At 40.9% G+C, this 19765-nt stretch overlaps 2 protein-coding genes across 3 annotated transcripts; both read right to left on the bottom strand.

The window, feature by feature from the left end:
• Window positions 1–823: 823 nt before the first annotated feature.
• On the bottom strand, window positions 824–2248 carry LOC147336119 (uncharacterized). Of its 2 annotated transcripts, XM_086285183.1 has the most exons (5): window positions 2194–2248; window positions 1380–2093; window positions 1140–1274; window positions 1023–1054; window positions 824–937 (listed from the first exon to the last, which is right to left on the bottom strand). In XM_086285183.1, exons 1-5 carry the CDS (start codon window positions 2246–2248, stop codon window positions 824–826), a joined length of 1050 nt encoding a protein of 349 aa, XP_086141309.1. The 2 variants fall into 2 exon arrangements, with proteins under 2 accessions (XP_086141309.1, XP_086141310.1); XM_086285184.1 differs by lacking the exon at window positions 2194–2248 and having other exon boundaries at window positions 1023–1057; window positions 1140–1265; window positions 1380–2127.
• An 8208-nt stretch (window positions 2249–10456) lies between these two features.
• LOC147336118 (uncharacterized) lies at window positions 10457–11570 on the bottom strand. The gene is made up of 3 exons (XM_086285186.1): window positions 11516–11570; window positions 10702–11415; window positions 10457–10596 (listed from the first exon to the last, which is right to left on the bottom strand). Exons 1-3 carry the CDS (start codon window positions 11568–11570, stop codon window positions 10457–10459), a joined length of 909 nt encoding a protein of 302 aa, XP_086141312.1.
• Window positions 11571–19765: the final 8195 nt, after the last annotated feature.

The following is a 19765-nucleotide window of genomic DNA, read 5'->3' as shown; positions in this document are numbered from 1 at the left end:
GTAAACACTTTGGGGTCCTTAGGGACTAGAAAAGCGCTATACAAATACAGGCCATTTACCATTTTACCATCCATATTAGGATGGCCCCAACACTTGAAATCTTATAATCACTTTAAAAAAACACACACATTTTTTCCAAGGCTTTTTAAGAGTACTACCAGAGTAAGCTTGAAGTCAGTTTTGATCTTCTTTTTTCATTCATGTATTTATTTTATTGTTATTGATATTTATTTATTTGTCTGTTTTATGTATGGCTTTTAACTTTTATCTGAGTTTTTTGCTGGAAAGCACTTTGGTCAACGATGTTGTTTTAAATTCATCTATAAATAAAGTGGGATTGGATTGGAATGTTAAAAAACAACATGCAGGTGAAAGTCATCATCAACAGGAACACATGTGAGACTACTACTCACAATAATATTAGACATTCTAACAAAAAAACTAAGCCTAAGCATTTTAAATACAGTAAATACCACCACAAAAACCTAATCATATCACGAACACAAAACCATAAAATAGGGAGACAAAACAAATATCCAATACTGAACCCACCATAATAAAGAATCAAAACTTCAAATGATAAAAAAAACCTCAACCCCAACAACAAATGTAAACAGACAACTAAAAATGACTTCAAAACTTCAAAAATACATCAAACCCAAAATTAAATTTTCTACTGGAATTACATTTACAGGAATTTCAAAAATACGCAAGTGATCAAATGCTGTTAGCAGTTAAATCATTTTTCTTTCAGACCAAAGAGAAGATGCCAAAATCATCACTATAGCAGAAAAGTAATACTATAAATCTTAATTTCTACTGTTTACTTTATACTGGAGTACACACATGTATCCTGGGTGTTGCTCGTCTGTCTTCTTGCTCCTTTCGTCCTAATTTTTCTCAAAGCAGCATAATGAAGGTTAACCTCTTGGGTGCTCTGGATACCAAAAGAATCAAAATAACAGTTCAACAACAAATGTCATTTCCTAAAAACACAAGAACTTCCACACTTTAAAACTCACCTCTAAATTTACAGAAACATTTGTGTTTGAGTCTGCTGAGAAATAAAAGGAAATGATTTAAACTTTAATGCCACTATTTGTAAACCACAAGAGTAAAATATGAACAGAAATTCTAACCTCTGGATTGGCAGTTGTTCCTCTTTTTCATCTTATACACTAAAAAAGTTGATGAGACGCTGATGATGGTGGTGAGTGTTAAAGCTGCGCTTAAGAAATACATCAGGCCAGCAGAATCTCCACGAACTGTAAATCCTAGAAATGACAGAGCTTTTTAGCTTTTCTTCCTGAGTTCATCGAATATGATCTGCTCCTATTTATAATACCATGTGAGTCACCTCTGCGGGAAAAGTGACTTACCCCCAAAGTCCAGCTTGGTCCCGTTTCCAAACAGTATGTGTCCACATGAGACAACAGCACAGTAGTAGATCCCAGTGTGAGACACATTCAGGCTCTCCATTCTCAAGTTATAAACACAGGTGTGTGTGCTTTTGTTGTCTTTCCTCTCACACTGATCATTTCTGACTCCATGGGTGTAAATGAGTCCTGGTTGAGAGTCTTCAGAGTCTTTGAACCAGTAAACACTGTGTTTTCCATCACAGCTCAGCATATTGTGTACCATACAGTGCAGACTTACCGAGCCTCCTGGCTGGATGGTCTCAGATGCTGACTGATGAACTAAAGCTCGTATGTTTAAATCTAAATCATTGACACTGACAATAATGGTCTCTAAGAATGTTGATGTGTAGAAATAGGAACGTATACAGTAGTAAGTTGCTGAGTCTGAAACACTTAAGTCTGAGATAATCAAATGGTTTTTTACTTTTTCATTATCTAGTCTGAAGCGTGCATTATTCTTGAATGGACCATGAAATTGAACAAAATTGGCTTCTGACTTATAGAAGGTAGAAATGAGTTTTGGTTTCTCTCCTAAAGTTTGTTTATACCAGTAAAAACGTGCAGCAACATTCTGTTCATAGTAACAATGTAAAGTCACTCTGTCTCCAGATTTAGCTGATATAAAACGTGCTTCTTCATGAACAGAGGAGGATACATGCAGGTTGTTCTTCTGAGCTGTGGTGAAATGAAAGACAAAGCAAATACACATTGTGGAACATGGCAGCTGAGACAAAAGACCGTAAAAGAATTAGACTGTGGTTAAACACAAACTTACCAATTACACCCAAGAACAAACATATCAGGTAGAAGACAATGTGTGTAGATGCCATTGTTCCAACAGTCGTACTGAATAAAAGAATGGCGACTCTTCAGTTTTAAGAGTGATGATTAGATTTTACTGGCCAATCAGAAGTTACACAGTATATGGAAAACTAGATCACATGATCAATGACATCTGTAGTGTTAAACTTAGTAGCTGAGAAAAAAAAAACAGAAGAACATCATGATTTAGATCAGAGGTGAGATATATTAGATGTCAACTCACTAAATATCCTGTAGACAATGTGTTTGTGTGGGGCAGTGTGAGACCCATAGTTTATCACTTTGAAATATTTAATATATTTAAAAAAAAACATGAAAAAAAATACATAACCACGCAAAGTATGCTAGTAGCTTTTTTAATGGTTTTCATGTTAAATAAATGTTTGGAATTTTTGAAGTTTGTGTTTAGGATTTTCTGTCATGAAGTTGTGACACCTGTTTGTGCCAGGTTCTGTTTTGGATATCTGTTTTTATTTATTTGTTATTTTGCTGTGACTTTCCATCCATCCATTTTCTTCCACTTATCCGGGACTGGGACGCATGGGCAGCAGCCTAAGCAGAGAAGCCCAGACCTTACTCTCCCTGGCCACCTCCTCCAGCCTGTCCTGGGAAATACCAAGGCGTTCTCAGCCGAGTGACGTAATCTCTCAAGCTTGTCCTGGTCTCCTCCCAGTGGGAGGTGCCTGGAACACCTCACCCGTAAACCAACCATAAATGAGGGTAGGGACGTAGAATGACCAGTAAATTGAGCTGTAGCACCAATCCATCTGTCGATCTCCCGTTCCCCTCTCCCAGGATGTTGTCGAAGCTCTGCCAGAGTCTGGAGTTAAAGATCACACGGACGGGTCTTCTGCCAGGCATTCTTCCCCCACCACCTGATCCAACTCACCACCAGCTGGTGATCAGTTGACAGCTGAGCACCTCTTTTCACCATAGTGATAACTACAATATTATTAGGTCTTTCCCTTTCCTATATTTACTGTTTTCTAGCACTTAATTATCTCAGACCTAAGTGTTTCAGGCTGCACTCTGAACAGGTTGCCATTTTTCCGCTAAGTCAACACAGAGCTGTTTTTGGACAGTGAATGATGTCCTTCTCTGTGTGGCAGGCAAAGTAGGACGTAAATGAAGGACTCATTAAACATTAAGTGAACTCAAAAAGGAAGCTTTAATACTGACCACTTTGCAAAAAACAGAAAAATACAAAACTCAGATAAAGCAGGAGCCACGAATTTACAGTCTAGGAACGAGGTGGGATACATAAGGCTGGAGATTTTAGTGGGGACCACGTGGACCGGTAGTAGTGCAGGTGAGCGAACTGAGGTAAAATGGAAAGGTAGGCATTTTGATGCCCAGAAAACTTCAGGCTTAGAATGGCTGGACAGTGAGCATCACAAACTGCCAGAAAACCGAAGGTGATCCATGAATGTCCTGCTAATCAAAGTAGTACATAAAAGATGGTTGGCCTGTTACCACTTGAGAATGAGACAATAATCCGACACCCAAGAGCTGTCACACTACTCCTTAAATAGCCTTTCAAATGATGCCTGATGCTCTGCAGGTGCATCAGGAAAACCCTGATGATCACAACCATGACCGCCTGCACTAAAAAAGGAAAAGACACACAAGACAATAGAACACATGCAGTCCCAAATCCTAACATAAACTGATGAAAACATGACGAAAGGCATGGGAAACACAGGAGAAGCATGATAACTAAGAAAAGTCTATAAAGTGTTGGGTTTTTTGTGTGGTTTTTTGAGAGAAGACAAAGGTGCTCAAATGATAAGTTTTCACATTTTATTATTAAATGGTTAGAATGTCAAATTAGTTTTACATGGCATGGTGGACTGCTGTCTCTCTGGCTTGGAGGCAAAAGCTGCCACACGCAAGCAGTAAACACTTTAATTAGGTGTGGTAAAAACAGAGCGTTAACATGATTGGTCAAAAGTTGGAGAAAATCCTTTAGACCCCATGTCCTGCTTATGTTTCATCTCCTGCACCTTTCAGACATCTCCCTTTATGGAGTTGACAGTTCTGCAGGCAACACTCCCATCACCATGGCAACCACCTCTTTTCCTTCCTGTAGAGTTAGAGAAGGGGGAAAAGAGCATTCCCTAATAACCAAAATGTATTGCCCTGTTTTCCTCTAGCAGAGTCAGCCTTAAAGTTTTATACCTTGGTGCCATCACCAGCCCTAGCAGACCCCTCACACATTCCTTAGAGACAGGACTAGACCAGCGGCGTGAACTCAAGGGAGGTAAGAATACACAGGGATTCAAAGAATACAGTATAGACTGAAACTAAGAAAAGGCTAGATATTAAAAAAACAAAAAACAAAATTGGGAATCTAAATATAACTGAGAAGAAGAACCAGGAAATCTCGAAATCAGGTAGACTCGAAACACCAAGTGTTAGAACCAGTGTTTGGAGGCGTTACATTGGTGTTTGACCTTTTTGTTTTTTAGATTAGATTAGATTAGATTAGATTAGATTAGAAGAAATTTTATTAATCTCTCGGGTTCCTCCTGGAAATTCAGTTTCCAGTAGCACAGCACCGACAGAAGTTGCATGTTACAGATACAATAAAGAGGAATGAGAGTAAGGATATGAGCATAAATATACCATATATACACATATACACATATATAAATACAGAATAAATAATAGCGATAAATAGGAATACCAGCGTATTGCACATTTGAGTGAATCTATTGCACAGTGATTATTGCACAGTCGAATATAAGAAAAAATATTGCAAATATTGCACAGTGAAAAGGGCATTACAACTCAGTTGTTCCCGCCCTCCTTTGTCCTCATGTTTCCTCTCTCCTCCAACGAGGAGTTAAACAGTTTCATGGCGTGTGGGACAAAGGAGTTTTTAAGTCTGTTGGTTCTTGACTTTGGGAGAAGCAACCTGAATAGGCTCCTCTGATTATTTATGGCCATGCGCAGAGGATGCCCAGCATTGTCCATAATGTCCAGCAGTTTCATTAGTGTCCTTTTCTCTGCCACTGTCACCAGAGTGTCCAGCTTCATGCCGACCACAGAGCCAGCCTTCCTGATTAGTTTTTCCAGCCTGAATGAGTCCTTCTTTGCTGTGCTGCTCCTCCAGCTCACCACAGCATAGAAAAGTACTCCTGCAACCACCGACTGGTAAAACATCCTCAGGAGCTTCATGTAGATGTTGAAAGACCTCAGCCTCCAGAAGAAGTAGAGTCGGCTTTGTACTTTTTTATACAGGTGCTGCATGTTGCATGACCAGTCCAGTTTGTTGTCCACCCACAGACCGAGGTACTTGTACGTGTTGACCACCTCCACCTCCTCTCCCTCTATCTGAAATGGCACTGGACCTGGTCTGGACCTCCCACAACCAGTTCCTTGGTCTTTGAGGTGTTGAGTTGCAGGTGCAGCTTTGTGTGAGTCCGTGTGACAAAGTTCCTCACCAGACTCCTGTACTCCTCTTCCTGATCATCACAGATACACCCCATGATGGCTGTGTCGTCTGCAAACTTCTGAATGTGGCATAATTCAGAGTTATAGCAGAAGTCATAGGTGTACAGGGTGAAGAGAAGAGGGGACAGCACAGTTCCCTGTGGTGCTCCTGTGCTCCTGACCACAGTGTCAGACGTGATGTCCTTCAGCCTGACGTTTTGTGGTCTGTCAGTGAGGTAGTCGGAGATCTTGTTTTTTCAGAAGCAGACCGGGCCGGATTATATTAAAGGCACTCAAAAAGTCCAGAAACGGGATCCTGACCGTGCCTTTCCCCTCGTCCAGGTGTGTGTGTGCTCTTTGTAGGAGGTATAGAATGGCATCCTCCACTCCGACATCCGCCTTGTAGGCAAACTGTACTGGGTCCTGGGCATGTTGTACCTGTGGTTGGAGGAGGTTGAGGAGGAGCCGCTCTAGAGTTGTCATAAGATGTGACGTGAGTGCCACCGGTCATTCGGCTCATTGGGATGATGTAGGATGTCTTCCAGATGGCGGGCACTCTCCCCAGTCACAGGTTGAGGTTGAAGACTTGTTGTAGCGGCTCCCCGTCACCTTTAAGGTTCTTGTTTCACCAGGGAGTCAAACTACTGTGCTTTCTTTTTCAAATGAAAAGCAAAATTCCTAAAGCTCGTATTTAGATTTGTTATTTGAACTGGAGCTCAACTGCAAATCCCAAAGTCAGGAGAAATTACAGAGACTTTTTGCTTTTAGATATCTATTGCTGTCACAGTTTATCATACAACATCAGTTACCTCTACTGGAAGAAGAAAGCTTCATAATGGGGAAATCCACATGTTTTATCTCTTTTTGCAACATTTTTTTCTTTTTGCTGAGATTTTCTTAAAATGCAGTGCATTTGACCTGTCACGGTCACTGTAAATTCCACTGGTTTTCTTCATTCCCATCCAAAACTCAAGCAACATTGTTTTCTTTTTAAAACCCTTGTATGGTGTTCGGGTCTGTGAGACCCGTTTTCAGTTTTTTTCAAAAGAAAAATTAAACAATTAACTATTTTTTCAACCTAAAATTCATTGGCTTTGGCTTATTTTCTGTGGAGAACATAAATCCGAACAAATTTTCGATGACCGCATACTGTACCTCCCCCCACGCATTTACATTACATACAAGGTGTTGGGGTCCACTGGACCCAGGTCTAATAAAAGTGTTGAAAGTGTAGGTCCTGTGTTCCCACACTCTGTCTTCCTCCTTTCTGGTGCTGCTGATAGTGTTTTCTTCCCCTCCTGCTCCCGCACAAAGTTGCAACATTGTTGAAAATTTAACTATCGACACCGTCTGCTCTTACACTCCCACACATTTTGCCCTCTTTCTTGAGTTATCCAAATTTTATTTTCTCATACCCTGTCCAACCTGCAAATTAGGGGCATAATACTTTGAATGAGACTTTACCAGTGTGGTTCCTTATCACAGCTGATCAAGATGGCAAAAAGATTATCTGCTGCGATGGCCTTGCAATTTGATTTTGGAAGAGAGAGGAGCTTCTGATGATGATGTCGAGGAAGAGGTTTCAGAATATGAGGATCACATTTCTGAAAATTCAGAGTCTGACAGTGACTTTGAAGAAGTGGATGAGGTTGAGCACCATTTAGTAACAAAACAAAGACGAGTACCCCATCATCAGCCAGCTCCAGAACCAGCCTGTCAGTAGCCAGCTCCGGGACCAAAACAAGCCCACCAGACGGCAAGTGAAGAAATATGTATGTCAAAAAAAAGTGAAATTGAATGGTCTTCTTGCCCAAGAAATGAGCCACCCTGCAGAGCTGCTAATGTGATAAGGATGCAACCAGGGCCAACACGGCTGGCAGTTACTCATGTGCAGGACATCAAGTCTTCATTTGAGCTTTTCATCCCAGATTCCATCCAGAAAATTATTCTGGATTGCAGTAATTTAGAAGGATGGTGTGTTTTTGGAGAGAGGTGGAAGAAGATGGACCAAATTGATCTGCAGGCCTACTTTGGGGTTCTTACCCTTGCTGGAGTTTTCAGGTCCAATGGGGAATCCACAGAATCTCTGTGGGATGCAGAAACCGGCAGAGAACTTTTCCATGCATCAATGTCTCTGGAAAACTTACACAAAATTTCCAGGATTATTCGTTTTGATAACCGAGACAACAGACCAGCTCGACGGCAGAGAGACAAGCTAGCTGCCATCAGGACAATGTGGGATAAGTGGGTGCACCGCCTCCCCCGTTTTATAACTCTGGGCCTAATGTCACCATTGATGAGCAGCTGATGCCATTTAGAGGCCAATGCCCCTTTAGGCAGTATATACCATCAAAACCTGCAAAATATGGTATAAAGATATTTGCACTTGATTATAACTGATTTTATTTTTTTTATAACATTTTATTAAAAAAAACGAGAAGCACATTAATTCATAAATGTCATCTAACAAAGGTAAAGGGAAAAAATTAACCATGTTTGCTGTTCACATGGCTCGTAATTGGGATGAAGTAAACATCTGTTGAGTAATTTAACATAAAATTGTTTGATAGTGTTAATTGGAAAGCCAAAACTCTAGCGGGTCCACCAGACCCATGAACACTGGCTGAGTAACAAAAATACGAACACCACACAAGGGTTAAAGAGTCCAGAAGGTGACTATATACTACAAGATAACTACAGGCTTATTTAATAAAGAAACAAAAACCCCAGATCATATTACACACTGTTATATAATGAAAAATGCAGTAAACATTATTGTGTACACAATTTGGATGTCAACATCTAATGAATGTGTGAATTTTTTTTTCCGCTGGATTGGAAAAAATATAACCTGCTGCTTGACACTGGAGTAAACACATTCATCTTGGTTGTTCCTCTGTCTCGTTGAACTGTTGGGTAGGTTAACACTTAAAGCAGTGTAGTGGACGTTGTCTGCATCATGGTGTAACTGACCGGGACTTGACCCACTGTTCTTAACATAGACAATTGGTACCGATTTTTTTTCCACCTTTAAATTCAGAAAAGACCAAAGTTATTGTTATCATAAAAATCTCATACATATTTTGTCTAACCAGGTACTAACTCTAAATGGCATTACTAATACCTAACACATGTCCTAGTTTGGATTTGGGCGACCTCTACTTTTAAAATTAGGTGACAAACTTTCCTTTTTGGTCAAGTTTAGAGTTATACATGGATCAGGTGACACCAAACCATCCCTTACTCATGCTTCTATTTTCATTCCCACGTGGTGATTCACCACTACAGCATGTCATAGTTTGTATGTTGACATCGTCTCTCTGTGCTCTTCCATTTTCTCTTCTCTAGCCCCTCTTTTCCAAAGCCTTCCTCAGCTTGGTTCTGCTGGAGATTTCTTCATTTTAAAAGTGAGTATTGCTGCTCACTGGGGATTATCTTATTGTTGGGATAATCTCTATTAAAGCTGGATTTTTACATTTTAAATATCCAATATCCAGCCAGTATCCAACACTCATTTTTACAGCTTTATTTCTTCAAAACATCAATTCAAAAAGGTGCTGAAAATTTTGCTCAGACATATTGGTCCATACAGCTATGATAGCATCTGCTGCAGATTTGGTATCTGCACATCCCCAATATGAAACTCGCATCTCAAAGATGCTCTGTGCAACTGGAATCTGGTGACTGTGGAGGCCATGTGAGTACAGTGTGATGTTTCCATGTTTCAAGTACTTCACAAGTACAATGTATTCTTCCTTCACATGATTGATGCCAAACCTGTCACAGTTTGAAGAATTAATGACGCAAGTGTAGGACTGAAGGCAGACAGAAAGCTAATCTTTTATTAGGTTGCAAACAGAATTACAAAATAGAAAAAAGCAGGAATCCAGAAATCATTTTAGAGATCCTCAGAAACCAGAGGAAAAAGAGGGTGGAGATATACAGCCACAGAGACAAAGAATAAAAGGAAGACAGGATTATAAATACTAACTGGGAATGTTAAACTGGTCAGAAATAACATGCAGGTGAAAGTCATTATAAACGGGAACACTTGGGAGACTAATACTCACAATAATATTTTACATTTTTACACAAAAACTAAGCCTCATCATTTGAATACAGTGAATACCGCCACAAAAACCTAATCATATCACAAGCATACAACAATAAAATATGGAAGTAACCAATATTAAACTCACCAAAATTAAGAATCAAAACTTCAAATGATAAAAAACAGTCAACACAACAACAACTTCAAAGAGACAACTAAAAATTACAGAACTTCAAAAATACATCGAACCCAAAATCTAAAACAAATTTTCTACTGGAATTACATTTACAGGAATTTCTAAATTATACAAGTGATCAAATGCTGTTAGCAGTTAAATTATTTTTTAAATATCTTTTCTTCCAGACCAAAAAACGAAAAGATAATCAAATCAAGAAAAAACAAAATCATCACTACAGCAGAAAAGTCATACTAAAAATCATAATTTCTACTACTGGGTGTTGCTCGTCTGTCTCCTTGCTCCTTTCGTCCTAATTTTTCTCAAAGCAGCATAATGAAGGTTGTCCTCTTGGGTGCTCTGGATACCAAAAGAATCAAAATAACAGTTCAACAACAAATGTCATTTCCTAAAAACACAAGAACTTCCACACTTTAAAACTCACCTCTAAATTTACAGAATCATTTGTGTTTGAGTCTGCTGAGAAACAAGGAAATGATTTAAACTTAAATGCCACTATTTTTAAACCACAAGAGTAAAATATGAAAACAGATTCTAACCTCTGGATTGGCAGTTGTTTGTCTTTTTCATCTTATACACTAAAAAAGTTGATAACACACTGATGATGGTGGTGAGCGTTAAAGCTGCGCTTAAGAAATACATCAGGCCAGCAGAATCTCCACGAACTGTAAATCCTAGAAATGACAGAGCTTTTTAGCTTTTCTTCCTGAGTTCATCGAATATGATCTGCTCCTATTTATAATACCATGTGAGTCACCTCTGCTGGAAAAGTGACTTACCCCCAAAGTCCAGCTTGGTCCCGTTTCCAAACAGTATGTGTCCACATGAGACAACAGCACAGTAGTAGATCCCAGTGTGAGACACATTCAGGCTCTCCATTCTCAAGTTATAAACACAGGTGTGTGTGCTTTTGTTAGCTTTCCTCTCACACTGATCATTCCTGACTCCATGGGTGTAAATGAGTCCTGGTTGAGAATCTTCAGAGTCTTTGAACCAGTAAACACTGTGTTCTCCATCACAGCTCAGCATAGTGTGCACCATACAGTGCAGACTTACAGAGCCTCCTGGCTGGATGGTCTCCGATGCTGACTGATGAACTAAAGCTCGTATGTTTAAATCTGAATCATTGACACTGACAATAATGGTCTCTAAGAACATTAATGTGTAGAAAGAGGAAAATATACAGTAGTAAGTTGCTGAGTCTGAAACACTTAAGTCTGAGATAATCAAGTGGTTTTTTCCTTTTTCATTATCTAGTCTGAAGCGTGCATTATTCTTGAATGGACCATGAAATTTTACTAAATAGTGTTCTGACTTATATAAAGTAGAAATGAGTTTTGGTTTCTCTCCTAAAGTTTGTTTATACCAGTAAAAACGTGCAGCAACATTCTGTTCATAGTAACAATGTAAAGTCACTCTGTCTCCAGATTTAGCTGATATAAAACGTGCTTCTTCATGAACAGAGGAGGATACATGCAGGTTGTTCTTCTGAGCTGTGGTGAAATGAAAGACAAAGCAAATACACATTGTGGAACATGGCAGCTGAGAAAAAAGACCGTAAAAGAATTAGACTGTGGTTAAACACAAACTTACCAATTACACCCAAGAACAAACTTATCAGGTAGAAGACAATGTGTGTAGATGCCATTGTTCCAAACAGTCGTACTGAATAAAAGAATGGCGACTCTTCAGTTTTAAGAGTGATGATTAGATTTTACTGGCCAATCAGAAGCTAGACAGTACATGGAAAACTAGATCACATGATCATTGACATGTGTAGTGTTAAACTTAGTAGCTGAGAAAAAAAACAGAAGAACATCATGATTTAGATCAGAGGTGAGATATATTAGATGTCAACTCACTAAATATCCTGTAGACAATGTGTTGGTGTGGGGCAGTGTGAGACCCATAGTTATTAATTTTGAAATGTTTCATGTATATAAAAATGGTGAATTAACTACACAACCACACAAAATACGCCACTATCTTTTTTAATAGTTTTCATGTTAAAAACATTGTAGGATTTTTTTGTTATCTTTTTGAATTTGTGTTTAGGATTTTCTGTCATTTGAAGTTTTGACTTTTGTTTGTGTCAGGTTGAGTTTTGGATATCCATTTTTATTCCTTTGTTATTTAATTGTAACTTTCCATCCATCCATTCATTTTCATCCGTTTATCTTTGACTGGGTCGTGGGGGCAGAAGCCTAAGAAGAGAAACCCAGACCTCACTCTCCCCGGCCACCTCCTCCAGCCTGTCCCGGGAAATACCAAGGCATTCTTAGCCTAGCCAAGAGACATAATATCTCAAGCATGTCCTGGTCTCCTCCCAGTGGGAGGTGCTGGGAACACCTCACCCATAAACCAACCATAAGTGAGGGTAGGGACATAGAACGACCAGTAAACTGAGCCACCATACCAAACCATCTGTCAATCTCCTGCTCCCTTCTCCCAGAATGCTGTCAAAGCTCTGTTGGATGATCTCTTGTGCAGAGGCTTCTGCCAGGCATTATACGTTTCGGTGCACCAGGTCTGTCCAGCATCCTTCCCCGCCACCTGATCCAACTCACCACCAGTTGGTGATCAGTTGACAGCTCAGCACCTCTCTTGACCGTAATTATAACTACAATATTAATAGGTCTTTCCTTTTCCTATATTTACTGTTTTCTAGCAATGAGGCCTATTTTTTTTTGTTATCTTGTGTTTGGGCAGCTTGCACTTTACCATCACGATCTCGTCCTTTAGTGCAACACAAATAAAAGTAAAGTTCATATCCATGCTGCACACTGCACCACAATTTTCCAGACAGACTAACAATTCCAAGAAATTGAAGTATTGAACGACATAATTTTAATGGAGTGGTTTTTTTATTCATGGAAACCAGCTGCATCAAAGCCTTACATGATACATCTAAATGCACCGCATCAGATTCATGTAAGGCATGCCACCACTGGATGCCAGAGGAGTGGAGACGTCTTCTCTGCAGGGACAGATCACACTTGTCCGTCGGACAATCTGATGGTAAAGTCTGGACTTCCCAGGTGTGAGGAGAGCAGTACTTGCCTGACTGCCCTCTACCAAGTGTAAAGTTTAGTGGGGGGGAGTTATGATGTGGGGTTGTTTTTCAGGATCTCAACACAGCCTCAGTGATAGAACTGTTAATGCTTCAGCACACCAAGACAAGTTGGACAATTTCATGCTTCCACCTTTGTGGGAACAGTTTAGGATGGTGATCATTAATCACAGTACAGATATGAGATTTTTTTGCCTCATGGGATCTGTACACGTTTTAGTGGTTAATTTATCTCTCATAATAATTTATGCCATGTATACACCACAGAGCGCCTTGGTTCCCAACCAGCGTACTCTGCCAAAATCCCCCAAAATTACACAACGTAATCGGCCACACTCTTCTGCTCTTGTTGCAAACGGAACAAACAAGCTGTTGTCGCAGGCATAGTCTGCAGCACTGGGCTCATTTCCTCATCAAAGACACTTCTGAACTCACTGCTAAACTCAGCACAACACAAATCCTTGCTGTAGTTGAGAATGGCCTAAGCCCATCTGAGAGTCCTTCCTCTGAGGAGGTGAACAAGGTAAGAACTCTTTGATTCATCTGCTGAGTAAGCGAGACAAATGTGTCAAAATACTAGTGAGCACTGTGTGAGGAAACACACAGTGGTTTTTACACACTCACACTGATATATGAGAGAGGGAAAACGTGGAGGAGAGAGAAAGAAAATGGCATGTCAATCCTAGATATACAAGAATATAATTTTAGAGGGAAAAAAAAAGCATACCATAATAAGACAACCACAAGACACAAACTATGGGAAAGAGTAGAAAAATACAGAAGTGGAAAGAGTGTAGTGGAGAAGACATGTTAAGTTCACTATGGGAAATCTCCCAGCAGCTTGAACCTATAGGAGTGTAACTGAGGGTTGGCTCTTGGTCTCTGGTTTCTACATTTCTTTCTTTTCCTTCACTTTCCAATTCATAGTTGCAGAGAATATCCCAACTGCCGTTGGCTGAAAGGAGGGTTACACCCTGAACAGGTTGCCATTTTTCCGCCAGGTTAACACAGAGCCATTTTTATAATAATAATTGTCACAGTTTCACTGACTGTATAGAGTGAGGAGTGGACCTAAAATGCAGACACAAATGAACATGAAACAAAACTTGATATAAACAAAAAGTGAGCTATTTATTGAGGGCTGGCAAAAAAACTACAAACAAAGAGGGCAAGGGAAAAACTGAAACCTAAACTGGGTGACCTAAAGCACAACATAAAAGATCCTGACATGAACACAGATAATCTTGGACATGAATACCTGAGCCGTGGAACATGGAAACCTTGAAGCATGGCATAGAAAACAACAGACAACCTGACAAAGACTGAATGAGAAAACACAGACTAAATACACACAGCTTTTAGTTTTGTTTGTTTGTTTGTAGAGCTCTGGGTAGCTCTCCAGCTGGGTCTAGACTGGGTCTAGAGAGTATTTTAAATCCAGGGAATTTAAAATAGAAAGTAGCTCGTCCGCAGAAGGACTGGTAGCTCCCCTCTTGTGGGTTTAGAGCTCTGGGTAGCTCCCCAGCTGGGTCTAGACTGGGTCTAGAGAGTATTTTAAATTCAGGGAATTTAAAATAGAAAATAGCTCGTCCGCAGAGGGACTGGTAGCTCCCCTTACGATAAGGGTTCGGATTGCGCGAACAGGTGTGAATAACACAACCTAGACTGGGTCTAGAGAGTATTTTAAATTCAGGGAATTTAAAATAGAAAGTAGCTCATCCGCAGAGGGACTGGTAGCTCCCCTTACGATAAGGGTTCGGATCGTGCAAACAGGTGTGAATAACACAACCTGTGCCAGAAACACGACGCTGATGAGCCTCAACTGTCGCTCCAACAACAGTATGCGACACAGGAGCATGCAAAACAGTTTTGAGGCAGCCACCTAAGAACTTCTGGTGGCAGTTTGTTTGTTAATTAGTTAGTTTGTTTGCTTGCTTGTTTTAATCAATTTTAAATCATGCCTTTTATCTGTTTTTGTTTCTAATGTCTCTGTAAAGCACTTTGAATCACCTTGTTGTTGAATTGTGCTATACAAATAAATTTGCCTTGCCTTGCCTAGCAGACTAATGAGGGAAGTGGGAACACAGTGGGGAAACAGCATAAACAAATGACCATAACGATGTCACAGGGGAAGTGTAAAACTAAACACAATGGGCTGAGGCCCAGAAAAATCCATCCATCCATCCATCCATCCATTCGCGTCCGCTTATCCTTTTCAGGGTCGCGGGGGGCGCTGGAGCCTATCCCAGCTGTCATAGGGCGAGAGGCGGGGTACACCCTGGACAGGTCGCCAGTCTGTCACAGGGCCAACACACAGGGACAGACAACCATTCGCACTCACACTCACACCTATGGGCAATTTGGATTAACCAATTAACCTATCCCCACTAAGTGCATGTCTTTGGACGGTGGGAGGAAGCTGGAGTACCCGGAGAGAACCCACGCAAACACGGGGAGAACATGCAAACTCCACACAGAAAGACCCCGGCCTGATGGTGGAATTGAACTCAGGACCTTCTTGCTGTGCGGCAACACCACCGTGCCACCGTGCTGCCCAGAAAAATGAACTGAGGTAAAATAGAAAGTTAGGCAGATTGATGCACAGAAAACTTCAGGCTGGGAATGGTTGGACAGTGAGCGTCAAGAACTGGCAGGAAGCAGAAGAGAAGGCGATCCGTGAATGTCCTGCTAATAAGGACTTGAAGTTTTTACTCCTTTTTTTGTCAGGTTGAGTTTTGGATACCTGTTTTGATTCCCTTGTTGTTTTTCTGTAAGTTTGATAACTGCAATACTATTAGGCCTCTGTCTATATTTACTGTTTGTTTAGTAATTAAACCTAGTTTTGGTGTAATTTTGTGCTCGGGAAGTTTGCACTTTACCATCGTGCTCTTGTCCGTTTGTGCAATACAAGTAAAAGTAATACCCATATTCATGTTGTAGACTGTTCTCTATGTTATTCCTCTGACACATTAATTGAAATCAGCTGATTAAAGTGCAAATACAACTTGATATTTGGAGGTGAAGATGGAGAGTGTAAATAAAGAGTCTTTATTGTTCCCAACCCAGAGCCTGCGCGTGAGTCCGTTCAGTCTCGTTGTGAAACCAACAATTGAACTACTGAACTACTTTTTCAAGTAATGGGTTCCATGCCTAACCAGCTGCATCAAAGCCTTATATAACCTATTTCACTCCAACGTGTTGGATGCAGTGGCATAAGGCACTGTGTAGTGGAGTGGGATTATGATGTGGGGTTGTTTTTTCAGGAGCTCAGCACAACCCCAGTGATAGAACTGTTAATGCTTCAGCACACCAAGACATGCTGGACAATTTCATGCATCCAACTTTGTGGGAACAGTTTAAGGATGGTGATCATTAATCACAGTGCAGATAAATCAGAAGAATGTTTGCATCATGGGATTTGTACAGGTTTTAGTGGTTAATTTATCTCTCATATGAGGATTTATGCCACGTATACACCACAAAGAGCCTTGTCTTCCCAACCAGCATACTCCAGAATGTAATCAGCCACACTCATCTGCTCTTGTTGCTAACTGAACAAACAAGCTGTTGTTGCAGCCATATGGTGCAGCATTGGGTTAATTTCCTCATCAAAGACACTTTTGAAATCACTGGTAAACTCAGCACAACACAAATCCTTGCTGTAGTTGAGAATGGCCTAAGCCCATCTGAGAGTCCTTCCTCTGAGGAGGTGAACAAGGTAAGAAATCTTTGATGCATCTGCTGAGTAAGTGAGACAAATGATTCTAAACACTAGTGAGCACTGTGTGAGAAAACACACAGTGGTTTTTATGTAACTTGCTGTAGACGGCTTGAGGAATTAGAAGAGCTGTCTCCAGAGGCACTTCTGTGATATTTTAGAGAGGGAAAACTTGGAGGAGAGAAAGAAAGAAAACAGCATGTCAATCCTAAACATACAGGCAATAAATAGAAGAAGAAAGCATACAATAATGAGACAATCACAAGACACACTTTCTACCTTTCTTTCTTTCCCTTCGTTTGTTCTTTATTTTCTAATGCTTGTCCATTTCATGGTTGCAGAGCATATCCCGACTGCCATAGGGTGAAATTAGGGGTACACCCTGAACAGGTTGCCATTTTGCCGCCAGGTTAACACAGACAAAAAGACATCATTCACACTTTAACTGTCCAGAAACAGCTGAGTGGTAGGAAACAAATGCAGACTCATTAAGCATTACAGGGAGTGCAGAATTATTAGGCAAGTTGTATTTTTGAGGAATAATTTTATTATTGAACAACAACCATGTTCTCAATGAACCCAAAAAACTCATTAATATCAAAGCTGAATGTTTTTGGAAGTAGTTTTTAGTTTGTTTTTAGTTTTAGCTATTTTAGGGGGATATCTGTGTGTGCAGGTAACTATTACTGTGCATAATTATTAGGCAACTTAACAAAAAACAAATATATACCCATTTCAATTATTTATTTTTACCAGTGAAACCAATATAACATCTCCACATTCACAAATATACATTTCTGACATTCAAAAACAAAACAAAAACAAAACAGCGGCCAATATAGCCACCTTTCTTTGCAAGGACACTCAAAAGCCTGCCATCCATGGATTCTGTCAGTGTTTTGATCTGTTCACCATCAACATTGCGTGCAGCAGCAACCACAGCCTCCCAGACACTGTTCAGAGAGGTGTACTGTTTTCCCTCCTTGTAAATCTCACATTTGATGATGGACCACAGGTTCTCAATGGGGTTCAGATCAGGTGAACAAGGAGGCCATGTCATTAGTTTTTCTTCTTTTATACCCTTTCTTGCCAGCCACGCTGTGGAGTACTTGGACGCGTGTGATGGAGCATTGTCCTGCATGAAAATCATGTTTTTCTTGAAGGATGCAGACTTCTTCCTGTACCACTGCTTGAAGAAGGTGTCTTCCAGAAACTGGCAGTAGGACTGGGAGTTGAGCTTGACTCCATCCTCAACCCGAAAAGGCCCCACAAGCTCATCTTTGATGATACCAGCCCAAACCAGTACTCCACCTCCACCTTGCTGGCGTCTGAGTCGGACTGGAGCTCTCTGCCCTTTACCAATCCAGCCACGGGCCCATCCATCTGGCCCATCAAGACTCACTCTCATTTCATCAGTCCATAAAACCTTAGAAAAATCAGTCTTGAGATATTTCTTGGCCCAGTCTTGACGTTTCAGCTTGTGTGTCTTGTTCAGTGGTGGTCGTCTTTCAGCCTTTCTTACCTTGGCCATGTCTCTGAGTATTGCACACCTTGTGCTTTTGGGCACTCCAGCGATGTTTGCAGCTCTGAAATATGGCCAAACTGGTGGCAAGTGGCATCTTAGCAGCTGCACGCTTGACTTTTCTCAGTTCATGGGCAGTTATTTTGTGCCTTGGTTTTTCCACACGCTTCTTGCGACCCTGTTGACTATTTTGAATGAAACGCTTGATTGTTCGATGATCACGCTTCAGAAGCTTTGCAATTTTGAGACTGCTGCATCCCTCTGCAAGATATCTCACTATTTTTGACTTTTCTGAGCCTGTCAAGTCCTTCTTTTGACCCATTTTGCCAAAGGAAAGGACGTTGCCTAATAATTATACACACCTGATATAGGGTATTGATGTCATTAGACCACACCCCTTCTCATTACAGAGATGCACATCACCTAATATGCTTAATTGGTAGTAGGCTTTCGAGCCTACACAGCTTGGAGTAAGACAACATGCATGAAGAGGATGATGTGGACAAAATACTCATTTGCCTAATAATTCTGCACTCCCTGTAAGTGAACTCAAAAAGGCAATTTTAATACTGAATACTTGAAGAATCAGGCCTGTTTGAAGATCTGGTTTTCTTTATTCACATCCAAAACTTGCTTAGAAGACTACAACCACACATCATTTTCTTTAAATGAGTTCAACAATATTGATTACAAAATAGAAAGAGGTGACTATAATATATAAAACACCCAGCACGCCCCTGCGGGCGGTTTATCCTTCAAGCTCGGGTCCTCTACCAGAGGCCTGGGAGCTTGAGGGTCCTGCGCAGTATCTTAGCTGTTCCCAGGACTGCGCTCTTCTGGACAGAGATCTCCGATGTTATTCCCGGCCCGGGATCTGCTGGAGCCACTCACCTAGCTTGGGAGTCACCGCACCTATATATATATATATATATATATATATATATACATATACATACATATATATATGGCAGGCAACATTGCAGACATAGAGGACAGTTACAAGTACCTGGGGATCCCGCAGGCGAATGGGAACCATGAAGAGGCCGCTAGAAAAGCTGCAACCACCAAGTACCTGCAGAGGGTCAGGCAAGTCCTGAGGAGTCAGCTGAATGGTAAGAACAAGATCCGGGCCATCAACACGTACGCCCTGCCCGTGATCAGGTACCCTGCTGGGGTAATAGGCTGGCCAAAGGAGGAGATAGAAGCCACTGACATAAAGACAAGAAAGCTCCTTACCATGCATGGAGGGTTTCACCCCAAGTCCAGCACAATGAGGCCGTACGCTAAGCGGAAGGAAGGGGCCGGGGACTGGTGAGTGTCAGCACCACAGTCCAGGATGAGACAACGAACATCCAAGAATACATTGGGAAGATGGCCCCAACTGACCGAGTGCTCAGTGAATACCTCAGGCAGCAGAAACCCAATAAAGAGGAGGGAGACGAGGAACCATCATGGAAGGACAGGCCCCTGCACGGTATGTACCACCGGCAGATAGAGGAGGTGGCTGATATCCAGAAATCCTACCAGTGGCTG

The sequence above is a fragment of the Aulonocara sp. 'chitande type north' Nkhata Bay genome, linkage group LG3, assembly GCF_057382095.1.
Source record: "Aulonocara sp. 'chitande type north' Nkhata Bay isolate Kocher_YH1m ecotype deep benthic linkage group LG3, A_spYH_male_GT1.1, whole genome shotgun sequence".
Lineage (NCBI taxonomy): Eukaryota > Metazoa > Chordata > Actinopteri > Cichliformes > Cichlidae > Aulonocara > Aulonocara sp. 'chitande type north' Nkhata Bay.
Note: the sequence above shows the minus strand (reverse complement) of the source record. Positions and strands in the feature narration are given on the sequence as shown.

Bases quoted from the DNA above. Each gene is read 5' to 3' on its own strand.
- LOC147336118 (XM_086285186.1), bottom strand. From the start codon at position 11,570: ATGGCATCTACACACATTGTCTTCTACCTGATAAGTTTGTTCTTGGGT. The intron at 11,416-11,515 runs GTAAGTTTGTGT...ATTTCACCACAG, and splicing joins TTTGTTCTTGGGTGTAATTG to CTCAGAAGAACAACCTGCAT. The intron at 10,597-10,701 runs GTAAGTCACTTT...TGTCATTTCTAG, and splicing joins GACCAAGCTGGACTTTGGGG to GATTTACAGTTCGTGGAGAT.
- LOC147336119 (XM_086285183.1), bottom strand. From the start codon at position 2,248: ATGGCATCTACACACATTGTCTTCTACCTGATATGTTTGTTCTTGGGT. The intron at 2,094-2,193 runs GTAAGTTTGTGT...ATTTCACCACAG, and splicing joins TTTGTTCTTGGGTGTAATTG to CTCAGAAGAACAACCTGCAT. The intron at 1,275-1,379 runs GTAAGTCACTTT...TGTCATTTCTAG, and splicing joins GACCAAGCTGGACTTTGGGG to GATTTACAGTTCGTGGAGAT.